This window comes from Ranitomeya variabilis, chromosome 2, assembly GCF_051348905.1.
Source record: "Ranitomeya variabilis isolate aRanVar5 chromosome 2, aRanVar5.hap1, whole genome shotgun sequence".
In the NCBI taxonomy this organism is placed as follows: Eukaryota; Metazoa; Chordata; class Amphibia; order Anura; family Dendrobatidae; genus Ranitomeya; species Ranitomeya variabilis.
Genome location: NC_135233.1, coordinates 962,424,785 through 962,445,147, shown reverse-complemented (window position 1 = coordinate 962,445,147; position 20,363 = coordinate 962,424,785). Strand labels below are relative to the sequence as shown.

The 20,363-nt window shown below is 45.2% G+C and overlaps 1 protein-coding gene across 2 annotated transcripts in view; it reads left to right on the top strand.

Annotated features, from left to right (window-relative positions):
• The window catches only part of PLOD2 (procollagen-lysine,2-oxoglutarate 5-dioxygenase 2), a 229,774-nt gene that overhangs the window by 131,843 nt on the left and 77,568 nt on the right, over window positions 1–20,363 (top strand). For both annotated transcript variants that reach the window (XM_077290813.1, XM_077290812.1), the window contains exons 5-7: window positions 13,074–13,186; window positions 17,115–17,178; window positions 18,424–18,521. In XM_077290813.1, the coding sequence (XP_077146928.1) occupies window positions 13,074–13,186; window positions 17,115–17,178; window positions 18,424–18,521 (275 nt within the window). The remainder of the gene's footprint in view (window positions 1–13,073; window positions 13,187–17,114; window positions 17,179–18,423; window positions 18,522–20,363) is intronic.

Sequence of the window (20,363 nt, the reverse complement as noted above, 5' to 3'; positions counted from 1 at the left end):
GTTCCACCTACCGGACGGTTGAACGCTGTGAGGGGACACATTTCATAAGTGTTAGGTTCAGCATCTGCAAGGAGCACCACGAAAAGAGGCACAAGGTGGCTCCTTCAGTAACAAACGCCTGGGGGGGGGGGGACAGGTTCCCTTAAATTTAACTTGTTGTGCCTGCGTGGCGGTCGCAGTACACGTTGCCGTATACACAGCAGGGGAACAGCTGGCGGTGCTGAACCCCACTAACACATTGGCGAGGTGTTTGGCTCTGTGCGTACAGCACTTCTGGACGGCAACTGGCGGTGTTGGAGCCCAGGGACAGGTGGAGGAGGAGGAGGTTGGAGGAGGTAGGAGGGATTGCCACACACACAGCAGGGGAACAGCTGACGTTACTGAACCCCAATAACAGAGGAGGGACTGTTGACTGTGCGTACAGCACTTCTGGACGGCAACTGGCGATGTTGGAGCCCAGGGGCAGGTGGAGGAGGAGGAGGAGGTTGGAGGAGGTAGGAGGGATTGCCACACACACAGCAGGGGAACAGCTGACGTTACTGAACCCCAATAACAGAGGAGGGACTGTTGACTGTGCGTACAGCACTTCTGGACGGCAACTGGCGGTGTTGGAGCCCAGGGGCAGGTGGAGGAGGAGGAGGTTGGAGGAGGTAGGAGGGATTGCCACACACACAGCAGGGGAACAGCTGACGTTACTGAACCCCAATAACAGAGGAGGGACTGTTGACTGTGCGTACAGCACTTCTGGACGGCAACTGGCGGTGTTGAAGCCCAGGGGCAGGTGGAGGAGGAGGAGGTTGGAGGAGGTAGGAGGGATTGCCACACACACAGCAGGGGAACAGCTGACGTTACTGAACCCCAATAACAGAGGAGGGACTGTTGACTGTGCGTACAGCACTTCTGGACGGCAACTGGCGGTGTTGAAGCCCAGGGGCAGGTGGAGGAGGAGGAGGTTGGAGGAGGTAGGAGGGATTGCCACACACACAGCAGGGGAACAGCTGACGTTACTGAACCCCAATAACAGAGGAGGGACTGTTGACTGTGCGTACAGCACTTCTGGACGGCAACTGGCGGTGTTGGAGCCCAGGGACAGGTGGAGGAGGAGGAGGTTGGAGGAGGTAGGAGGGATTGCCACACACACAGCAGGGGAACAGCTGACGTTACTGAACCCCAATAACAGAGGAGGGACTGTTGACTGTGCGTACAGCACTTCTGGACGGCAACTGGCGGTGTTGGAGCCCAGGGACAGGTGGAAAAGCAGAGGAACACAATGTAGGCCGAAGCCTGAGAAAGTCGAAAGGGAACCTTTAACCCCCCCCCCAAGGCGTTTGTAGCTGAAAGAGCCAGCTTGTGCAGCACAAAAGATGCAAAAGGAAAAGGTGGCTCTTTTCATCATGCTCCTTGCAAACACAGAACTAAACACTTATAAAATGTGTCCCCTGCAACCGTAAAACCGTCCCGGAGGTGGGACTTTCCTTCGTAATGTGACGCAGCACAGCCGTCATTCCTACCCCCCCGGCGCCGCGCACCGGCTCCTCAGCGTTGTTTTATTCCGTCCCGGAGCCTGCGCTGTTATGTTATCCCGTGGCCAGGCACACTTAGCGCTGCCCGTCTTCTGGCATCATTTGGTGTCAGGATGGCTGCGCCTGTGCGGCCGCGCTGGCAGAGAGCCCGCATCGCAGTGTCTTCTGATTTAATCCCACTGGGGGCCTGGGATCCATGGACATGCGCAGTGCATATCCTCGCCTCTCACTCCCCTCCCTACGGCTTCTTAAGACTGTGCGGTGTCACGGCCGTGGCATGTTATTAGGGACCAGCTGACACCGAACAGTCTGAAGAAGCCATAGGGAAATGAGTGAGAGGTGGAGGTTCAGATATGCACTGCGCATGTCCATGGATCCCAGGCCCCCAGTGGGATTAAATCAGAAGACACTGCGAGGCGGGCTCTCTGCCAGCACGGCCGCACAGGCGCAGCCATCCTGACACCAAATGATGCCAGAAGACGGGCAGCGCTAAGTGTGCCTGGCCACGGGATAACATAACAGCGCAGGCTCCGGGACGGAATAAAACAACGCTGAGGAGCCGGTGCGCGGCGCCGGGGGGGTAGGAATGACGGCTGTGCTGCGTCACATTACGAAGGAAAGTCCCACCTCCGGGACGGTTTTACGGTATCAGTGGACACATTTTATAAGTGTTAAGTTCTGCGTGTGCAAGGAGCTAAACAAAAATAGCTACCTTTTCCTTGTGCAGCATTACTGCTGCACAAGGTGGCTCTTTCAGTAACAAACGCCTTGGGGGGGGGGGGACAGATTCCCTTACATTTCAGTTGTTGTGTCAGCGTGGCGGTCGCATGACACATTGCCAGCTACACAGCTGGGGATCAGCTGACGTTACTGAAACCCAATAACACTGGGTCGTATGTTTTGACTGTGCAGACGGCACTTCTGAGCCTCAACTGGCGGTGTTGGAGCCCAGGAATTTAAGTTCAGGTGGTAGAAAGATGAACACAACAGGAGACCTGGATAACGTATACAGTGACCTAATTATTTAATCAGGAGGAGGAGTGGCAAATTCCTGCGAGATCCAGGCCTTGTTCATTTTCAGGAAAGTAAGCCGGTCAACGTTATCGGAGGATAGTCGCATGCGACGGTCAGTTAGTACACCACCTGCAGCACTAAAGACACGTTCCGATAATACACTGGCCACAGGGCAAGACAGCACCTCCAATGCATACTGGCTTAGCTCTGGCCATGTATCCAGCTTTGAGACCCAAAACTTGAAAGGGGAAGAGCCGTCTGGGAGTACAGCAAGAGGGCAAGACATGTAGTCTGTCACCATCTGACGGAACCGTTGCATCCTGCTGACTGGAGCCGTCTGTGATGGTGTAGACTTTTGTGGGGGGCACAGAAAACTGTGCCACAGTTGGGCCATACTGGTCTTGCCTTGGGCAGAGGCACTGCTTCTGCTCCCTCTTTGTGCAGAGCCTCCTCCACTGCCTGGACGCACTGAGCTGCTTTGTAATGCACTAGCAGCACTTCTCTCAGTTGGAATGGAGAAGATGATGGAATTGACCAGTGTGTCTTGGTACTCCCGCATTTTTCGCTCCCGGTTCAACGGTGTGATGAGGCTTTCTACGTTGTCCCGGTAGCGAGGATCGAGGAGGGTGAACACCCAATAATCAGACATGTTGAGAATGTGGGCGATGCGGCGGTCGTTTCTCAGGCACTGCAGCATGTAATCCACCATGTGCTGCAGACTGCCAACTGCCCAAGAAACGCTGTCCCCTGCTGGAGGCGTGATCTCTGCCTGCTCGTCATCACCCCACCCTCGCTGTACACACTGAGTACTGGACAATTCGGTAACTCCCTCCTCTGGACGGACGTCTTCCTCCTCCATTGACTCCTCCTCATCCTCCTCACAAACTGTCCCCTGCCTACGCGTTTGTGAGGAACCACGTGGCGCTGACTGTCCAGAAGATGATGGAAATGGTGAATCCTCATCCTCCACCTCTTCCACAACATCATCCCTTAGCGCTTGCAGTGATTTTTCAAGCAGGCAGATAAGGGGGACAGTCATGCTGACTAGTGCATCATCTGCACTCGCCATCCGCGTGGAATAATCAAAGGGACGCAAAACCTGGCAGACGTCATTCATAGTGGCCCACTCTGTGGTTGTGAAGTCTGTACGGCGCTGACTGCGACTTTTTTGCGCCTGAAGCAGCTGGTACTCCATTACAGCTTGCTGCTGCTCACACAACCGCTCCAACATATGTAACGTGGAATTCCACCTGGTAGGTAGGTCACATATGATGCTATGTTCCGGCAGGCGGTGTCGGCGCTGCAGAGCCGCAATGCGCGCTTTTGCCGTGCTGGAACGCCGCAAGTGAGCACACTCTAGGCGGACCTTGTGCAGCAGTGCATCAAGATCCGGATAGTCCCTCAAAAAGCTCTGCACGACCAAATTGAGCACATGTGCCAGACATGGGATGTGAGTGAGGTTGCCGAGGCCCAGAGCTGCCACCAGATTTCGGCCATTATCACACACTACCATGCCTGGCTGGAGATTCGCTGGCACAAACCACACATCGCTCTCCTGCTTGATGGCATTCCAGAGCTCCTGCGCTGTGTGGCTACGATTCCCCAAAAAAATTAATTTCAAGACGGCCTGTTGACGTTTGGCCACGGCTGTGCTCATGTCGGTCGTAACAGGTACACGTTCATCACAGGTCCATGTGGAGGTGGACTGTGACGGCTCCTGCAGCGATGATTCTGAGGAACTGGTGTAAGAGGAGGAGTCAATGCGTACAGAATGGATTCCTGCAATCCTTGGAGTGGGCAGGACACGTCCTGCGCCACTCGCACGGTCTGTACCTGGCTCAACGACATTAACCCAATGGGCAGTGAGGGAAAGGTATCGCCCCTGTCCATGTTGACTGGTCCACGCATCGGTGGTGAGGTGGACCTTGCTACTGACGGCGTTCAGAAGCGCATGTTTTATGTGTCCCTCCACATGCTTGTGCAGGGCAGGGACGGCTTGCCTGCTGAAGTAAAAGCGGCTGGGCACATTGTACTGTGGGACTGCCAATGACATCAAGTCACGGAAGCTGTCAGTCTCCACCAGCCTGAATGACAGCATTTCCAGTGACAGCAGTTTGGCAATGCCTGCAGTCAGAGCCTGTGCTCGTGGGTGGTTTGACGAGAAAGGCCGCCTTTTCTCCCATGCCTGTACTACCGATGGCTGTAGACTGGGCTGGGAGTGTGTGGATGACTGGGAAAGTGGTGCTGCGGGTGGAATTACAGCGGGTCTCTGGACAACAGGGCCAGAGGTTCTTCCACGGCGATCCTGGGAGGAAGCCGAACCAGCTGCGTGTGAGCTGGAGGAAGAGGCAACACGAGCTGAAGAGGTGGTAGCTGCCGCTGTTGGTTGGCCTACCTCTTCAGTGTGTTTTTCTAACTCCGCCGGGTGCCTGTTGCGCACATGTTTCCACATGTTGGAGGTATTGAGGTTGCTGACATTTCGACCTCTTTTGACTTTTTGATGACACACGTTGCATCTGACATAGCAAATGTCATCTGCAACTGTGTCAAAAAAGGACCAGGCACTGCAAGTCTTGGGAGCGCCCTTTTTGGCTTTTGGAAGAGACATGCTCCTAACGGGTGCCAAAGCGGAGGCTGCAGGATCCGCAGTCTTCCCCCTCCCTCTCCCTCTTTGGGCCGTACGGGGAATCTCTTCCTCAGAGCTGCTCCCACCACCTTCCTGTCCCTCACGCCAAGATGGGTCGAGGACCTCATCATCTACACTACCCTCTGCCCCCAACTGCTCCTCCTGGGTAGTCTCAGCAGCAGAGCACGCACCAGTAAGTGGCACCTGAGTGTCATCATCAGCTGATGCGGCCTGCGATGTGGTGACCGGAGCCACTGGCCCACCCGCCTCTTCAGAGGAAGACAGAAAAAGCTGTTGGGCATCACTGCACCCTGCCTCTTCTTCCATTTCTCCAATGCTGCTTGGCTGGCCCCCTGTTTCCAAGCCAAGAGATTCAGAGAACAGAAGTAGAGACGGCTCCTGTCCTGGGCTCTCTGTCTGCCTGGGCAATTTGGCAGGTGGTGAAGAGACAGATGGCTGCTCTCCAGTGCTCTGTGTCTGAGAGGATGTGGCACTAATGGAAGTTGATGCATTAGCTGCCATCCATCCGACAACAGCTTCAATTTGGTCTTGACGCAGCAGCGGTGTACGGCGCTCTGACACAAAGCTGCGCATGAACGACTGTTGCCTGGTGAAAGTGGGTGCTGATGAGTCACCGGTGCCCGCAGCAGGCAGAGAATCCCCACGTCCCCTCCCTGCTCCGCGCCCACGCCCACGCCCACGTGCCTTACTCACTGCCTTCTTCATCTTGGTTGACTGATAAAGATAAGCAGAAAAGTACTAACGGATTTGTGTGCTTATTCCTGAGCAACTCCTCCTAACAGGTATAAGAAACACTAATTTTCTAAAGTGTGGACTAGACTTTAATATGAGCTAATGTGGCCTACAGAAATGTAAAGTGGTGTAACTGGTGTGTTTGGTGAACTTTATTATTTATTTCTTTTTTGGGGGCTGAACTGACAACAGATAGAGCTGCAGTCACACAGAGACCGTGCAGACAGCCGTAAACGGCGCTGCAAGGCCCAAAAACCCTCCTCTACTTTATCCTATGTAGTGTTTTTCCACAAATTAGCTGGAGACGGGTGGAAAGACACTAATAGGATTTTTTTAAATTAATTAGCAGCAGACTACACTACTTGAAAAAAAATTAAAATTGATTTGGCGGTATGACGCAGTGAACAACCCTGAGCTGGAGACAACCAGGCTACGGCTGCTCACAGACTACAGGGCGAGCTGCAGTCACACGGAGACCGTGCAGACAGCCGTAAACGGTGCTGCAAGGCCCAAAAACCCTCCTACTTTATCCTATGTAGTGTTTTTCCACAAATTAGCTGGAGACAGGTGGAAAGACACTAATAGGATTTTTTTAAATTAATTAGCAGCAGACTACACTACTTGAAAAAAAATTAAAATTGATTTGGCGGTATGACGCAGTGAACAACCCTGAGCTGGAGACAACCAGGCTACGGCTGCTCACAGACTACAGGGCGAGCTGCAGTCACACGGAGACCGTGCAGACAGCCGTAAACGGCGCTGCAAGGCCCAAAAACCCTCCTCTACTTTATCCTATGTAGTGTTTTTCCACAAATTAGCTGGAGACGGGTGGAAAGACACTAATAGGATTTTTTTAAATTAATTAGCAGCAGACTACACTACTTGAAAAAAAATTAAAATTGATTTGGCGGTATGACGCAGTGAACAACCCTGAGCTGGAGACAACCAGGCTACGGCTGCTCACAGACTACAGGGCGAGCTGCAGTCACACGGAGACCGTGCAGACAGCCGTAAACGGCGCTGCAAGGCCCAAAAACCCTCCTCTACTTTATCCTATGTAGTGTTTTTCCACAAATTAGCTGGAGACGGGTGGAAAGACACTAATAGGATTTTTTTGAATAAATTAGCAGCAGACTACACTACTTGAAAAAAAAAAAAAAAAAAAAAAAAAGAACAGTATGAGGCAATGAACCACCCTCCCTGAACTGAATACAACCAGCTATGGATGGCCTATGTGGCTGCACTCAGACTAGAGAGTGGGCTGCACTCACACACACACACACACACAGACCTTGCAGATCGCTGTGAAAACAGCGCTACAAGGCAAAAGCAAGGTGAATAGTAGGTGAACACAGCGGTTGCTAAATTAGCCTTTGGAAAGCACAAAGAAGCAAATCGCTATCTCTAAACTGTCCCTCAGTCAGCAAACAGCGTCCTGTCACTAACTGAATTCACAGCAGAGTGATCGCAAAATGGCGCCAGCGACTTTTAAACTGCATCATGACATCATTTCAGCAGCCAATCACAGCCTTGCCAGTAGTTTCATGCCCTCCATGCTAAACAGGATGTGCCCACACTTGGAATCATTCTCATTGGCTGAATTTCGGAATTTTGAATCTGGGAACTTCCGATTCCGGTATCCGATACGCGGCAAGTATCGGAATCCCGGTATCGGAATTCCGATACCGCAAGTATCGGCCGATACCCGATACTTGCGGTATCGGAATGCTCAACACTAATTACAAAGTAATATGGACAAGCCATGTATCGGGCACCAGTTAGGGCTCATACTCATTTGCGAGAAAAACAGACGAGTGCAATCCGAGAAAAAATAGAATTACACTCTGACCAATATTGTTCTATTCTATTCTATTTTTTTTTTTTTCTCAACTGAAATCGGACTAAGAAAAAAATCACAGCATGCTGTGATTTGCTGGGTATCTCGGATGAGACTCACCAATGCAAGTCAATGGGTACGAGAAAAAAAATCACACGGCATATGGACCATCCGTATGCTGTCCGTATTTTACAGATCCCTTACCATTCTGTGAGAAATAGTTGTCGAGAAAAATATGCATTGCATACTCATGTCATACAGATGTCATATAGATTCATGACACTCGTCCGTTTTTTTTTTTGGGTCCTGATATCGAAACTTTTTTTTCTTCATACATATGGGTATGAGCCCTTACACAAATATGTGTAAATAACACACCACCAACACAGCCACATATTATGGGGGATTATAAACCGTGTTCAATGTTACAAATAATGTAAATCATAGACCCCTTTGTGGATACTTTGTTGTTATTTTGATGTGTCCACTTTTTACAAACACATTCCACTAGAGAATAAATGATGTACCAGTCCAACACAATTTAAATATCATCTTTATTATGAAAACCATTAAAAAGATTGACAAGTGTATGTCAGATAACAACCATGAAGATATTCATGAACCTTTGGGCACACTACCCCCCGTACCTCCCACCTAATATCCAATTACCTATCAATATATCCATAGTTATAGCCAGGGTATATTCCCTTTAACCCCTTAACGACCGCCGATACGCCTTTTAACGGCGGCCGCTAAGGGTACTTAAACCACAGCGCCATTAATTAACGGTGCTGTGGAAAAAGTGAATAGCGCCCCCCAGAGTCGGATTTTCTCTGGGATCTCGGTTACCAGGGGTAGCCGAGACCCCAGAGAACATGATTCGGGTTTTTTTTACCGACCCCCGAGTTGCGATCGCCGGTAATTAACCATTTACCGGCGGTAGCAAAAAAAACCCAAAACGCGATTTCCCATTTAATTTCTCTGTCCTCCGATGTGATCGCACATCAGAGGACAGAGAAATGGGGTCCCCGATCGCCCCCGATAACCCCCCCATACTCACCTGTCTCCCCCAGTGCTCTTCGTGGCTCCCGATGGGCGCCGCCATCTTCCGGCTAAAAAATGGCAGGCACATGCGCAGTGCGCCCGCCGGCCGGCACCCGGGAGATCTTTGGGGTCTTGGCTGCCGGGGGTAGCCGAGACCCCAAAGAACATGATCGGGGTCGGGTTTTACCGACCCCTGTTTTGCGATCGCCGGTAATTAACTGTTTACCGGCGACCGCAAAATAAAAAAAAAGCGATGTGTAATTCTGTGTCCTCTGATGTGATCGCACATCAGAGGACAGAGAAATAGGGGGATTCAGGGACCCTATCATAGTTACCGGTGTCCCTGGGTCCTCCTGTGTCCTCTTCTGGCTGCCGGCTTCTTCCTTCTGTAAGAAAATGGCGGGTGCATGCGCAGTGCGCCCGCCATGATCTGCCGGCCAGCAGCTAGAGGAGTTGGGGCTAAATGTAGGGTTAGGGTTAGGGTTAGGGCTAGGGTTAGGGTTGGGGCTAAATTTAGTGTTAGGGTTGGGGCTAAATTTAGGGTTAGGGCTGGGGCTAAATTTAGGGTTAGGGTTGGGGCTAAATTTAGGGTTGCGTTGGGGCTAAATTTAGGGTTAGGGCTAGGGTTAGGGTTGGGGCTAAAGTTAGGGCTAGGGTTAGAGTTGGGGATAGATTTAGGGTTAGGGTTGGGGCTAAATTTAGGGTTAGAGCTAGGGTTAGGGTTGGGGCTAAAGTTAGGGCTAGGGTTAGAGTTGGGGCTAAATTTAGGGTTAGGGTTGGGGCTAAATTTAGGGTTAGGGTAAGGGTTGGGGCTAAATTTAGGGTTAGGGTAAGGGTTGGGGTTAAATTTAGGGCTAGGGTTAGAGTTGGGGCTAAATTTAGGGTTAGGGTTGGGGCTAAAGTTAGGGTTAGGGTTGGGGCTAAAGTCAGGGCTAGGGTTGGGGCTAAAGTTAGGGTTAGAGTTGGGATTAGGGTTTGGATTAGGGTTGGCATTAGGGTTACGTTTGGGATTAGGGTTAGGTTTGGGATTAGGGGTGTATTGGGATTAGGGTTAGGTTTGAGGTTAGCGTTGAGATAAGGATTAGGGGTGTGTTGGATTTAGGGTTCTGATTAGGGTTATGATTGTTTTGGGGTTAGGGTTGCGATTATCCTTAGGGTTGTGATTAGGATTATGGATCGGGTTGGCATTAGGGTTAGGGGTGTGTTGGGGTTAGGTTTGGAGTTAGATTTGGGGTGTTTCCACTGTTTAGGTACAACAGGAGGTCTCTAAACCCCACAGCCAATTTTGTGCTCAAAAAGTCAAATGGTGCTCCCTCCCTTCCGAGCTCTGCCGTGCACCCAAACTGTGGTTTACCCCCACATATGGGGCATCAGCGTACTTGGGAAAAATTGGACAACAACTTTTGGGGTCCAATTTCTCCTGTTACCCTTGTGAAAATAAAAACTTGGGGGCTAAAAGTCTTTTTTGTGGGAAAATTTTTTTATTTTTATTTTCACAACTCTGCATTATAAACTTCTGTGAAGCACTTGGGCATTCAAAGTTCTCACCACACATCTAGATAAGTTGCTTGATGGGTCTAATTTCCAAAATGGGGTCACTTGTGGGGGTTTTTTACTGTTTAGGTACATCAGGGTCTCTGCAAACGCAACATAATGCCCGCAGACCATTCCAAGCGGCGCTCCTTCCCTTCCGAGCCCCGATGGGTGCCCAAACAGTGCCCCCACCCACATATGGGGTATCAGCGTACTCAGGACAAACTGGTCAACAGATTTTGGGGTCCAGTGTCTCCTGTTACACTTGAGAAAATAAAAAATTGCAGGCTAAAAAATCATTTTTGAGGAAAAAAAAAAGGATTTTTTATTTTCACGGCTCTACTTTATAAATTTCTGTTAAGCACTTGGGGGTTTAAAGTGCTCACCACACATCTAGATAAGTTCCTTAAGTGGTCTAGTTTCCAAAATGGGGTCACTTGTGGGGGGTTTCTACTGTTTAGACACATCAGGGGCTCTCCAAACGCGACATGGTGTCCGATCTCAATTCCAGCCAATTCTATATTGAAAAAGTAAAACGGCACTCCTTCTCTTCCAAGCTCTGCAGTGCGCCCAAACAGTGGTTTACCCCCACATATGGGGTATCAATGTACTCCGGAGAAATTGCACAACAACCTTTGTGGTCTAATTTCTCCTGTTACCCTTGTGAAAATAAAAATTTTGGGGCAAAAAGATCATTTTTGTAGAAAAAATGTGACTTTTTATTTTCACGGCTCTACGCTATAAACTTCCATGAAGCACCTGGGGGTTTAAAGTGCTCACCACACATCTAGATAAGTTCCTTAAGGGGTCTAGTTTCCAAAATGGTGTCACTTGTGGAGGATTTCTACTGTTTAGGCACATCAGGGGCTCTCTAAACGTGACATGGCATCCGATCTCAATTCCAGCCAATTCTGCATTGAAAAAGTCAAACGGCGCTCCTTCTCTTCCAAGCTCTGCGGTGCGCCCAAACAGTGGTTTACCCCCACATATGGGGTTTCAGCGTATTCAGGAGAAATTGCACAACAACATTTATGGTTAAATTTTTGTTTTTACACTTGTGAAAATAAAAAAAAAATGGTTCTGAAGTAAAATATTTTTTTAAAAAAAGTTAAATGTTCATTTTTACCTTCCACATTGTTTCAGTTCCTGTGAAGCACGTAAAGGGTTAATAAACTTCTTGAATGTGGTTTAGAGCACCTTGAGGGGTGCAGTTTTTAGAATGGTGTCATACTTGGTTATTTTCTATCATATAGACCCCTCAAAATGACTTCAAATGTGATGTGGTCCCTAAAAAAAAATTGTGTTGTAAAAATGAGAAATTGCTGGTCAACTTTTAACCCTTATAACTCCCTAACAAAAAAAAATTGTTTCCAAAATTGTGCTGATGTAAAGTAGACATGTGGGAAATGTTATTTATTAACTATTTTTTGTGACATATCTCTCTGATTTAAGGGGATAAAAATACAAAGTTTGAAAATTGCAAAATTTTAAATTTTTTTGCCATATTTCTGTTTTTTTTCATAAATAATCGCAAGTAATATCGAAGAAATGTTACCACTATCATGAAGAACAATGTCACAAAAAAACATTCTCAGAATCGGCAGGATCCGTTGAAGCGTTCCAGAGTTATAACCTCATAAAGTGACAGTGGTCAGAATTGTAAAAATTGGCCTTGTCATTAAGTACCAAATTGGCTCTGTCACTAAGGGGTTAAAACTGCCTTGCACTACTATGTCACATATCTCTAGCTTGTCACTATTCACTGGGACCCATCCCAAAACAGAGACATCACTCCATGTATGTATATACAACGGTACTTGCTATAAAGTGAAGAGCGCGCAGCAAGTGGTAGAGGATCAGGGAAGTAGTGCAGAGTGTCTGGTTTAAAGCCTAATAGTGACCACCATATTATTAGATCAGCACTATATAGGAGCACCCTATAAGGACAGACATCCCAGTTCCCCAAGCCAACATTAAAGGGCCTGGCTGTACCCTGCAAAACAAAAAATTATGACATCGTTCTGTGATTTTGCCCTTTTTTTGAGTTGATTCCAAATTTGTGCAAATTTACCTGTAGCTCATCTGGAAGGCAAAAGCAAAATCCGCTGCCCAGAATTAAATTTGGGGAAAAAAAACCACAAAGTAAAAGTTAATTTAATGATATTCGCCTGTTTTGCTATCTTATAGGGGTATCCTCAATTTATAACTTATTCCCTCTCGCTGGGGTATGGCTGCTGGGACCACTGATGGCAAGAACAGATGGCCTTCAAGAGTTGCTTATGAACAGAGCATTGGTCGATCATGCTAAATCTATTAATTTCTATTGGGACCACTGAGGATGGCCAAGCACAGCTGGTTTTCCGCACTCCCATAAGAATAAATGTGTGCATGGTCGATCATTGCTCTATTTGTATGGGGCTCTTCAGTTGGACCCCCAGTGATCAGGAAGTTATCCCCTGTCTCAAGGATAGGGGATAACTTCTAATATTGAGAAGACCCTTTGAGTAGGGAAGTTTCCTGCAGGGAAATCAGTAGCAAGATCCATAGATTTTGATGCGGATTTGACTCTTTTCCCTGATGCATGCTGAACATGGACATTTGAACAAGTCTTTATTAATTTTGAATACAGTATTTTTTGGACTAAATAAATATTACAAATGGACTTAATAAAATACAACTGTGAATTTATAGAATGCAGATATCTTTGTAATACGTGATGGAAATGATGTGTTTTGAATTTCAGGATTTATTGGATATTTATCAAATGTACAGCAAATTGTTCAGCAATGGACATTACAAGACAATGACGATGATCAACTCTTTTATACTAAAATTTACATAGACCAGCTCCAAAGGGTAAGCAACCAAAGGCACTGGTACCTCTGTTTTTGTTGAATGAGTTACAATTCTGTGTTTTCTGTCTTTTGTAGCCATACGTCTGTACTCAGAGCTGCCAAAATGGGCACAAAAATGCTGTGGTGTTTGACTCCTTGGAATGTTCAAAAATAAAAAGGAAACCTACACAGACACACAGGCCTTGATTCATCAAAGTGATTACGCCAGAATTCTGCCCTTAAACGCTTTGAAAAGTTGCAAAATACAGTTGTACAAAAATATTGCAACTTTTGGCGTTTTCATGTCAGTTTCCCCCAGGTGAGGTGGAATAAGACAGGTGCATGGCTCTACAGCTTGTCTAAATCCTTACACCAGAAATATTACTCCAGTCCCTGGAAGGAGTAAGGTTTTTGGCGAGGCACATACCACTTATCAGATGAGCCTGATTCACTTATGTGGTGTGTGCCTTTTAATGAGTCAGGAGCATGTGACTCCAACACATCCCGTCAAAAATTGCTGGACTTAATGAATTTGGACCTTTAGTTTATGGTGTATTCATGGAGAGCTCTCCCCTCACACTCCAGTGATTGACAAGCTGCTGTGTGTATACATCTACACAAGCTACACTGAAAAGAGCAGGAGGAGCCCTCACCTTAGGAAAATCTACATTGGACTAAACCATATGTCATGTGTTTTCAGTGCTCAGAATTCACTTCCAGTCTGAGAATAGTTGAACTTGAGGGTCATTGCAGCTGGACTCAGAGCAATCATATTTTTATCCCTATTCTGTGGATAGGTGATTAAGTGTGTGAATGTATGAGACGATCCCTTTTAGGGGTATTTCTCAACATGTCTTCTTCAGTACACTGCACCTAAAGTTATTTTCCTTTCTTGTTGCTAGGGAAATTGCAGTTGAAGTTGCAGGCAGCAGATCGCTCTCCACGGCATCTCCAGATTCTGTCACGTCTGTCACATGTGCTCAGTGTGAACCTGCTTTCAACTGTGAAGAGCACAGGGTGCCAGTGGCAAATTTGCCTATCATGGTGTTCTGTGGCAAATGCAAAGCATCCTGCACGGTGTTGGGCTGTGAGTACAACCCCCATCTGTGGACGTCAGGCACTTAGACCATCCTCATGGAGTCTGTTTCCAACCGTTTGTGCAGATAAATGCACATTTGTGGCCTGCTGGAGGGTTTTGCAGGATTCTGGCAGTGCTCCTCATGTTCCTCCTTGCACAAAGGCTGCAGTAGCAGTCCTGCTGCTGGGTTGGTGTCCTCCTATGGCTCCCTCCACATCTCCTGGTGTACTGGCCTATCTCCTGGTAGTGCCTTCAGCCTCTGGACACTACGCTGACACACAGCAAACCTTCTTGCTACAGCTCGCATTGATGTGCCATCCTGAATGAGCTGCACTACCTGAGCCACTTGTGTGTGGTGTAGAGTCCGTCTCATGCCACCACGAGTGTGAAAACACAACCGACATTCAAAAGTGACGAAAACATCAGCCAGAAAGCATTGGTACTGAGATGTGGTCTGTGGTTCCCACATGTAGAACCACTCCTTTGAGTGTCTTGATAATTGCCAATAATTTCCATCTGTTGTCTTTTCCATTTGCACAACAGCATGTGAAATTGATTGTCAAACAGTGTTGCTTTCTAAGTGGACAGTTTGATTTCACAGAAGTTTGATTAACTTGGAGTTATATTCTGTTTAAGTGTTCCCTTTATTTATTTTTTTAAGCAGTGTATATAATTATTGTATTTTCAAGACCCTTGATAAATTCCCCCTTTGTGTTATTTTATGCAGGCGCTCTGTAGACATGATAGATATTGCTTCTAATGTTAAATTTAACCTTTTTCTTGACAATGTTCATAATGATATTTCATCTATAGTGATTAGTGAGTGTACTTGTTGCTCGGGTTTTCCCGAGAACGCTCTGGTGGTCTCCGAGTATTTGTAACTGCTCAGAGATTTAGTTTTTGTTGGCTCAGCTGCATGATTTACGGCTATTAGCCAGGCTGTGTACATGTGGGGGTTGCCTGGTTGCTAGGGAATCTCCACATGTATTCAAGCTGTCTATCAGCTGTAAATCTCGCTGCTAAGGCAATGAAAACTAAATCTTCGTGCACTTACAAATACTCGGAGATCACCTGAGCGTGCTCAGGAAAACGAGTATACTCGCTCATCACTAATAGTGATCTGTCCTCCTAATGGAAGAAGTGCTATTTGGTACCATCTGAGCTAACACTTTCGTGGGTAGCAGTAGAATGTTAGCATGGGAAATAGACAAGTATATTAGTAAAATAAAAAAATGGAACAGCACCGTGTAGAAGAATTTAGGGTGCAGGGCCCTCCAAACAAATGATATCCATTTGTATAAATAAAAAAGAAAAAAGAGGCAGCATTCCAATAAATGATGAAAAAAGTGGACTTTATTAGCCCATATGGTATAGTATATTAGTAGATATATTGTTCTGCAAGTTTGAAAAACTTTGTGCATTTGTCCCCAAAAATGATGGTGTTTTGGTGATTTTCTTTTAAAAGTTTTTTTCAGCATTGAGCTGATGAATAATGTATGAGTAATAAAAATCCTCATGTAAAAATTGTGCTGCAATTCATCATTCCCAGAAGATCATGTTACAGCTCCTTTTTCACTTAGTGAAAATGGTTTATTATGAATTCTCTCATTTCATTTTATGGAAAAACATCTTTGATATAATTTTATATTTGTGAAACACGGCAGTTAATTGACGCGATCCTACATGGCCGTGTTCTGTGCTTTGATGGGTTCTTCAGACATTTAGACGCCAATAAAAAAAGTGGTGTTTTTGCATGCCACTATGAAAGCTGAAAAAAGATGACAATTTTTTTGTGCAATGAGTTGTGTAAAACTTTTGCACCATTTCATTTTTTCGAGAGCAGTCTAGGGAAAGCTTTATAGAAATGGAGGAGCAAGTGCAGAAAGAGTTAACATTCATCACAAAGGGCCACGTTTCTTGAGTACCGTAATTGTCTAGTTTTGCTGTGTACATAATCATCCTTCCACAGTTTCTATAAATTTCTTACATTGACCCAACATGTAATTGGAGTTGTTTCCTTTTCATGGCACTTCTCCAAAGTCTTCACGAGTCCTCAGACATAAACAGCCCGCCATCACCCCCTTTGTACTCTGGCCAGTGTACCATTGAGAAGTCCATCTGCTGCTTAAATTATGTTAAATTTGATACCAATTTCTTTTTCATGTAAAAGTGAATGAGAAGTCCGGAATAAATAAGTCTGTGGGTTTTTTTTTTTTTCTGTCTGAATTGAACAGGATGAAGGAGAATTAACTAAACTATGTAATAAAAAATGAGCTGTCTTTTTCTGTAACTGCTGCCAACTCATGACTCGCGGTCCTACCTGGAGGCTCACCAGATGGTATTTTTACTTGCCTCTATTAGAAGATGCTTTATAGCATTCTTTATACGGTAACAGTATGTGGTGTACTTTTTTTTTCCTCCTATTGATAAATAATAATCTTAACGAGTCTGTTATTTCATATCGGATTAACGGTAGAACCCAAATAATTGTTATGACAAGAAAATGACTACCATAGGTTTAGTTGCCTTTTGTTTCCAGTTTGTTGCAATTATATTTGCTGATTGATAATTTAGGTATATGAATTTATCAGATAAGTGTTATATTGAACACGTGTAGACATAATATCGTTTTTTTCATACTGACATGTTTATATAAAGTCTCAAAGCCTTGAGTCTCTCCATTCTATTCTGACACTTATTTGTTTCTCTCCCAGTCTTGGCAAATGTCTTTCTTCCACTGCCAATTCCAAGCTAATAACACATTTGAGACGGTCACAATGTAGTACAGTGTAATGGAAAATGCCAGGAAAAAACACTGACTTCTCGAAGAGCAAATTATTACTATTTTATTTATTTATTTATTTATTAACAGGAACAGATAAATATCACCTTGGACCACAAGTCTCGAATTTTTCAAAATCTAAATGGAGCGGTTGGTAAGACAAACTGTTTTTTGTTTAATTTCAGTAAATGCAAATTGCTGGTTTATTGCGGATACAGCGCGTTTGTCAGGAAAACACTACGTGGATTAAATCTAGAAGAATGGCGATGTTATACAGTCAAATAATGGAGGGTCCACAGGAACGCGTTTCGCAGGGTATTCGGCTGCTTTTAGAATCTACATCAAGATCCATTCTAACCTGTGTGAATCTACACGGGAATGGATTGCTTTAGTGGACACCCTGGCCATCAATGAATTTAGTGGGAAGTGGGTTTTTTAAATTAAGTTTTGGCTGCAAACAAAAAATTTTCTGAAACTTTTTTTTTTTTTAAATAAAAACCAAAACAAAAATAAATCACAAATATTGAGTGAAGGTTTTTATTTATTTTTAACAATTGTTATTACTTACTTGTTTTATAAAGAAGAAAATGGGCACATAAAGCAGTTACAGATAGCATAAAGGTAAACTAGCCTAGTCCAGAAAGTACACCACTTTTCTGTACAAATATATATTTGGGTATATTGAGAATGGAGTGGAAGGGAGTTCTGTGTCCTTATATTGACATAAAATGCTGGAAGACCCATATTTCACTTTGGTGCAAAAACCTGTTAAGTGTATTGTCTTTTAATGCATTGTGGATGGCTAGAGGCAGTTATAACATATACATTAAAGGGAACCTGTCACCAGGTTTTTGCTATCCTATTTCACAGCAGCATGATATTGGGGGCAGAGATCCTGATTCCGGGATGATGTTTGACATACTGAGCTGCTTACTGGCATTCTGATAGTCACAGCTTTCTCTACTGCAGATCTGTCAGTTCTCTGAATGCTGAGCTTTGTATAACCCCGCCCACACCACTGGTTGGCTGCTTTCTGTGCATAGGCAGAAAGATGACAGTCAGTGGATAGGTGGGGGTTACACAGAGCTTGTGAATAAGCTTGACCACTTGGCCTCTAATGATTTCCTGCTGATGATGAACTGTGATTTTATCGAAACTTTATCAAGCAGACTAGTAAATAACACATTGCTGGAATTGGAGTCTCTACCCCTACATTATGCCGTTCTCCGATTAAGAGTAAAAAATCTGAATCTCTCAGAGTAAAATTCTTTAACATTTTGCTACAGATTTTAAATTTGGTTTATATCCTCTAAATGTCATTCAGTTGCTGTGCACGTCAGACTCTGTATATGACTTCATACAGTGATTCCGAATATTCCACTTTTCCCTTTTCTGACAGATGAAGTTGTTTTACATTTTGAAAATGGGAGAGCAAGAGCACAGAATACTCAGTACGATACTTTCCCCGTTCTAGTGCATGGAAATGGCCCAACAAAGGTAAGCTTGGCATGCAAATGCAATTTTTCTGTCTCATCCTAACAGTTCCATTCTAAAGAGACTACAGCTGTTCTCATACTCTGCAGTATAGTTATTTAAAATTTCTGCAGAAATTCACCTTTTATTTGGGAAAATTCTCGGCTGGTGACTGAGAAGACTCAAGAACTAGGTTACCTTTTTACGTCTTTGTATTGTATTATATGAAAACTGAAGAACTTGCACTCATTAGACGGTCCACCCCTATAGTGTTAGTCAGAGGGACAGAAAAAGCCAACCTTATCGACCTTCTTTAGCTGGAGAGAAATGGCTGACATTCCTGGTGGATGAGCTAGAGAGACAAGCTTTTGATTAACATTTAAGGAATCTATTCAGTAAGTGCAATTGTGCCTTATAGCTCAGCATGATTATCCTGCCCCTCCTGGTTCGCTTCAAAGAGGTTGTCCAAGGCTAACATTGATGACCTATCCATGGAATAGGTCATCATTTTCATTTTATAGATTCAATGGATCGCTTTCTGCAACAATGGTCCAGGTCAGTGTTTTCTGGCCATGGATTAGAGCTGCACGAACTTCATGAGCTTCCGAGTTCCACACACAATTTTTGATTTGCCACCCTGATGTCATGTCACCTGTGTGGCTCATGGCTGAGCAGAGTCTAGTATTCTGGAAGATAAGGAAATTTACTTAGCTCTTGTCCATGCCAAAGGACCGTTGACCAGAGTTGTGCAAAGCGATCACCTTATCTCTAACCCATTCCTATCAGATATTGATGACTTGTTCTAAGGATAAGTCATTGATAGTTGTCCCTTGACAGCTTTTTTTTAATGTGAGCTACTATATTTATGTACTAGAAGAGATGTTTTGGGATCGACAACCTCTTTCATGTTGCTGTCTATGTCGACGTCCATCCCGAAACTTGTATAACAAATGTAAGATATTTTGTAACCATTTTACTCCCCTCATTGAACTCACTCAGTCTCCATTTATTTGGGTTGAAAAATTTAATAGCATTAGAACATTTCCTAAATCTCTGTGGCACAGATGCAAGGTTTTTGCTTTATTTTATGATACTTTTTTAACCTTTCCACAAAGTGAGCCAGGTCGTAAGTCCTGGACCACAAGCTCCTTTTTTGCCTGCCAAACAGAGAACAGATTTAGAAATCGAGTAGTAGGACGGGTAAGAGGGAAAACGTTTAACATAAAATGAACATCCAGAAGTTGGCTCTTCAGAAGGAAATATTCCAGCAGGTGGCAATTTCAGGTATTATACTTTGTAGGGTGTAGCGGTAGAATACAGCACTTTCCCAGGACCTTTTATTTGTTTGTCTTTGAAACGTTCCCAGGAAACAGGAATATTGGTATAATAATGTTTATTTGGCATTGAGTCAGTGATTTGTGCTGTTTCTTCAGCCGCTGTCTGAAATAAAATCCCTCAATGTAAAGTCTGAGAACAGATTGAACCACGGTGTACCTTGTTCTTGTGCAAATGAAAGACCAGGAACAGTGAGATGTATTTTTCATTTGGAAACACAGTGTCATAGATACCTTCATTCTCTGAGGTGACTCACCAGTTATTTTAGGATTGGTTTTCAGTCTCGGCTTCTAAGTGAGGTTACGTGCACCAAAGAAGCCTGTGACTTCACATAAGTAATTTCTCTGACCTCTGACGCTGGAGTCTGTGCTGTTCGGGCACTATTGGTATTTGTGGAGTTAACGTCTGCTCATATGGCTTTCAATTCCCCCATGGGTTGGTTAAGTCGACTAACACGGAAAGAAGTAAACTTTATGAAAGGAGGAAAAGTGTCTTACAAGAGACGGGCCAGACTGTCACAGACTGATGTCA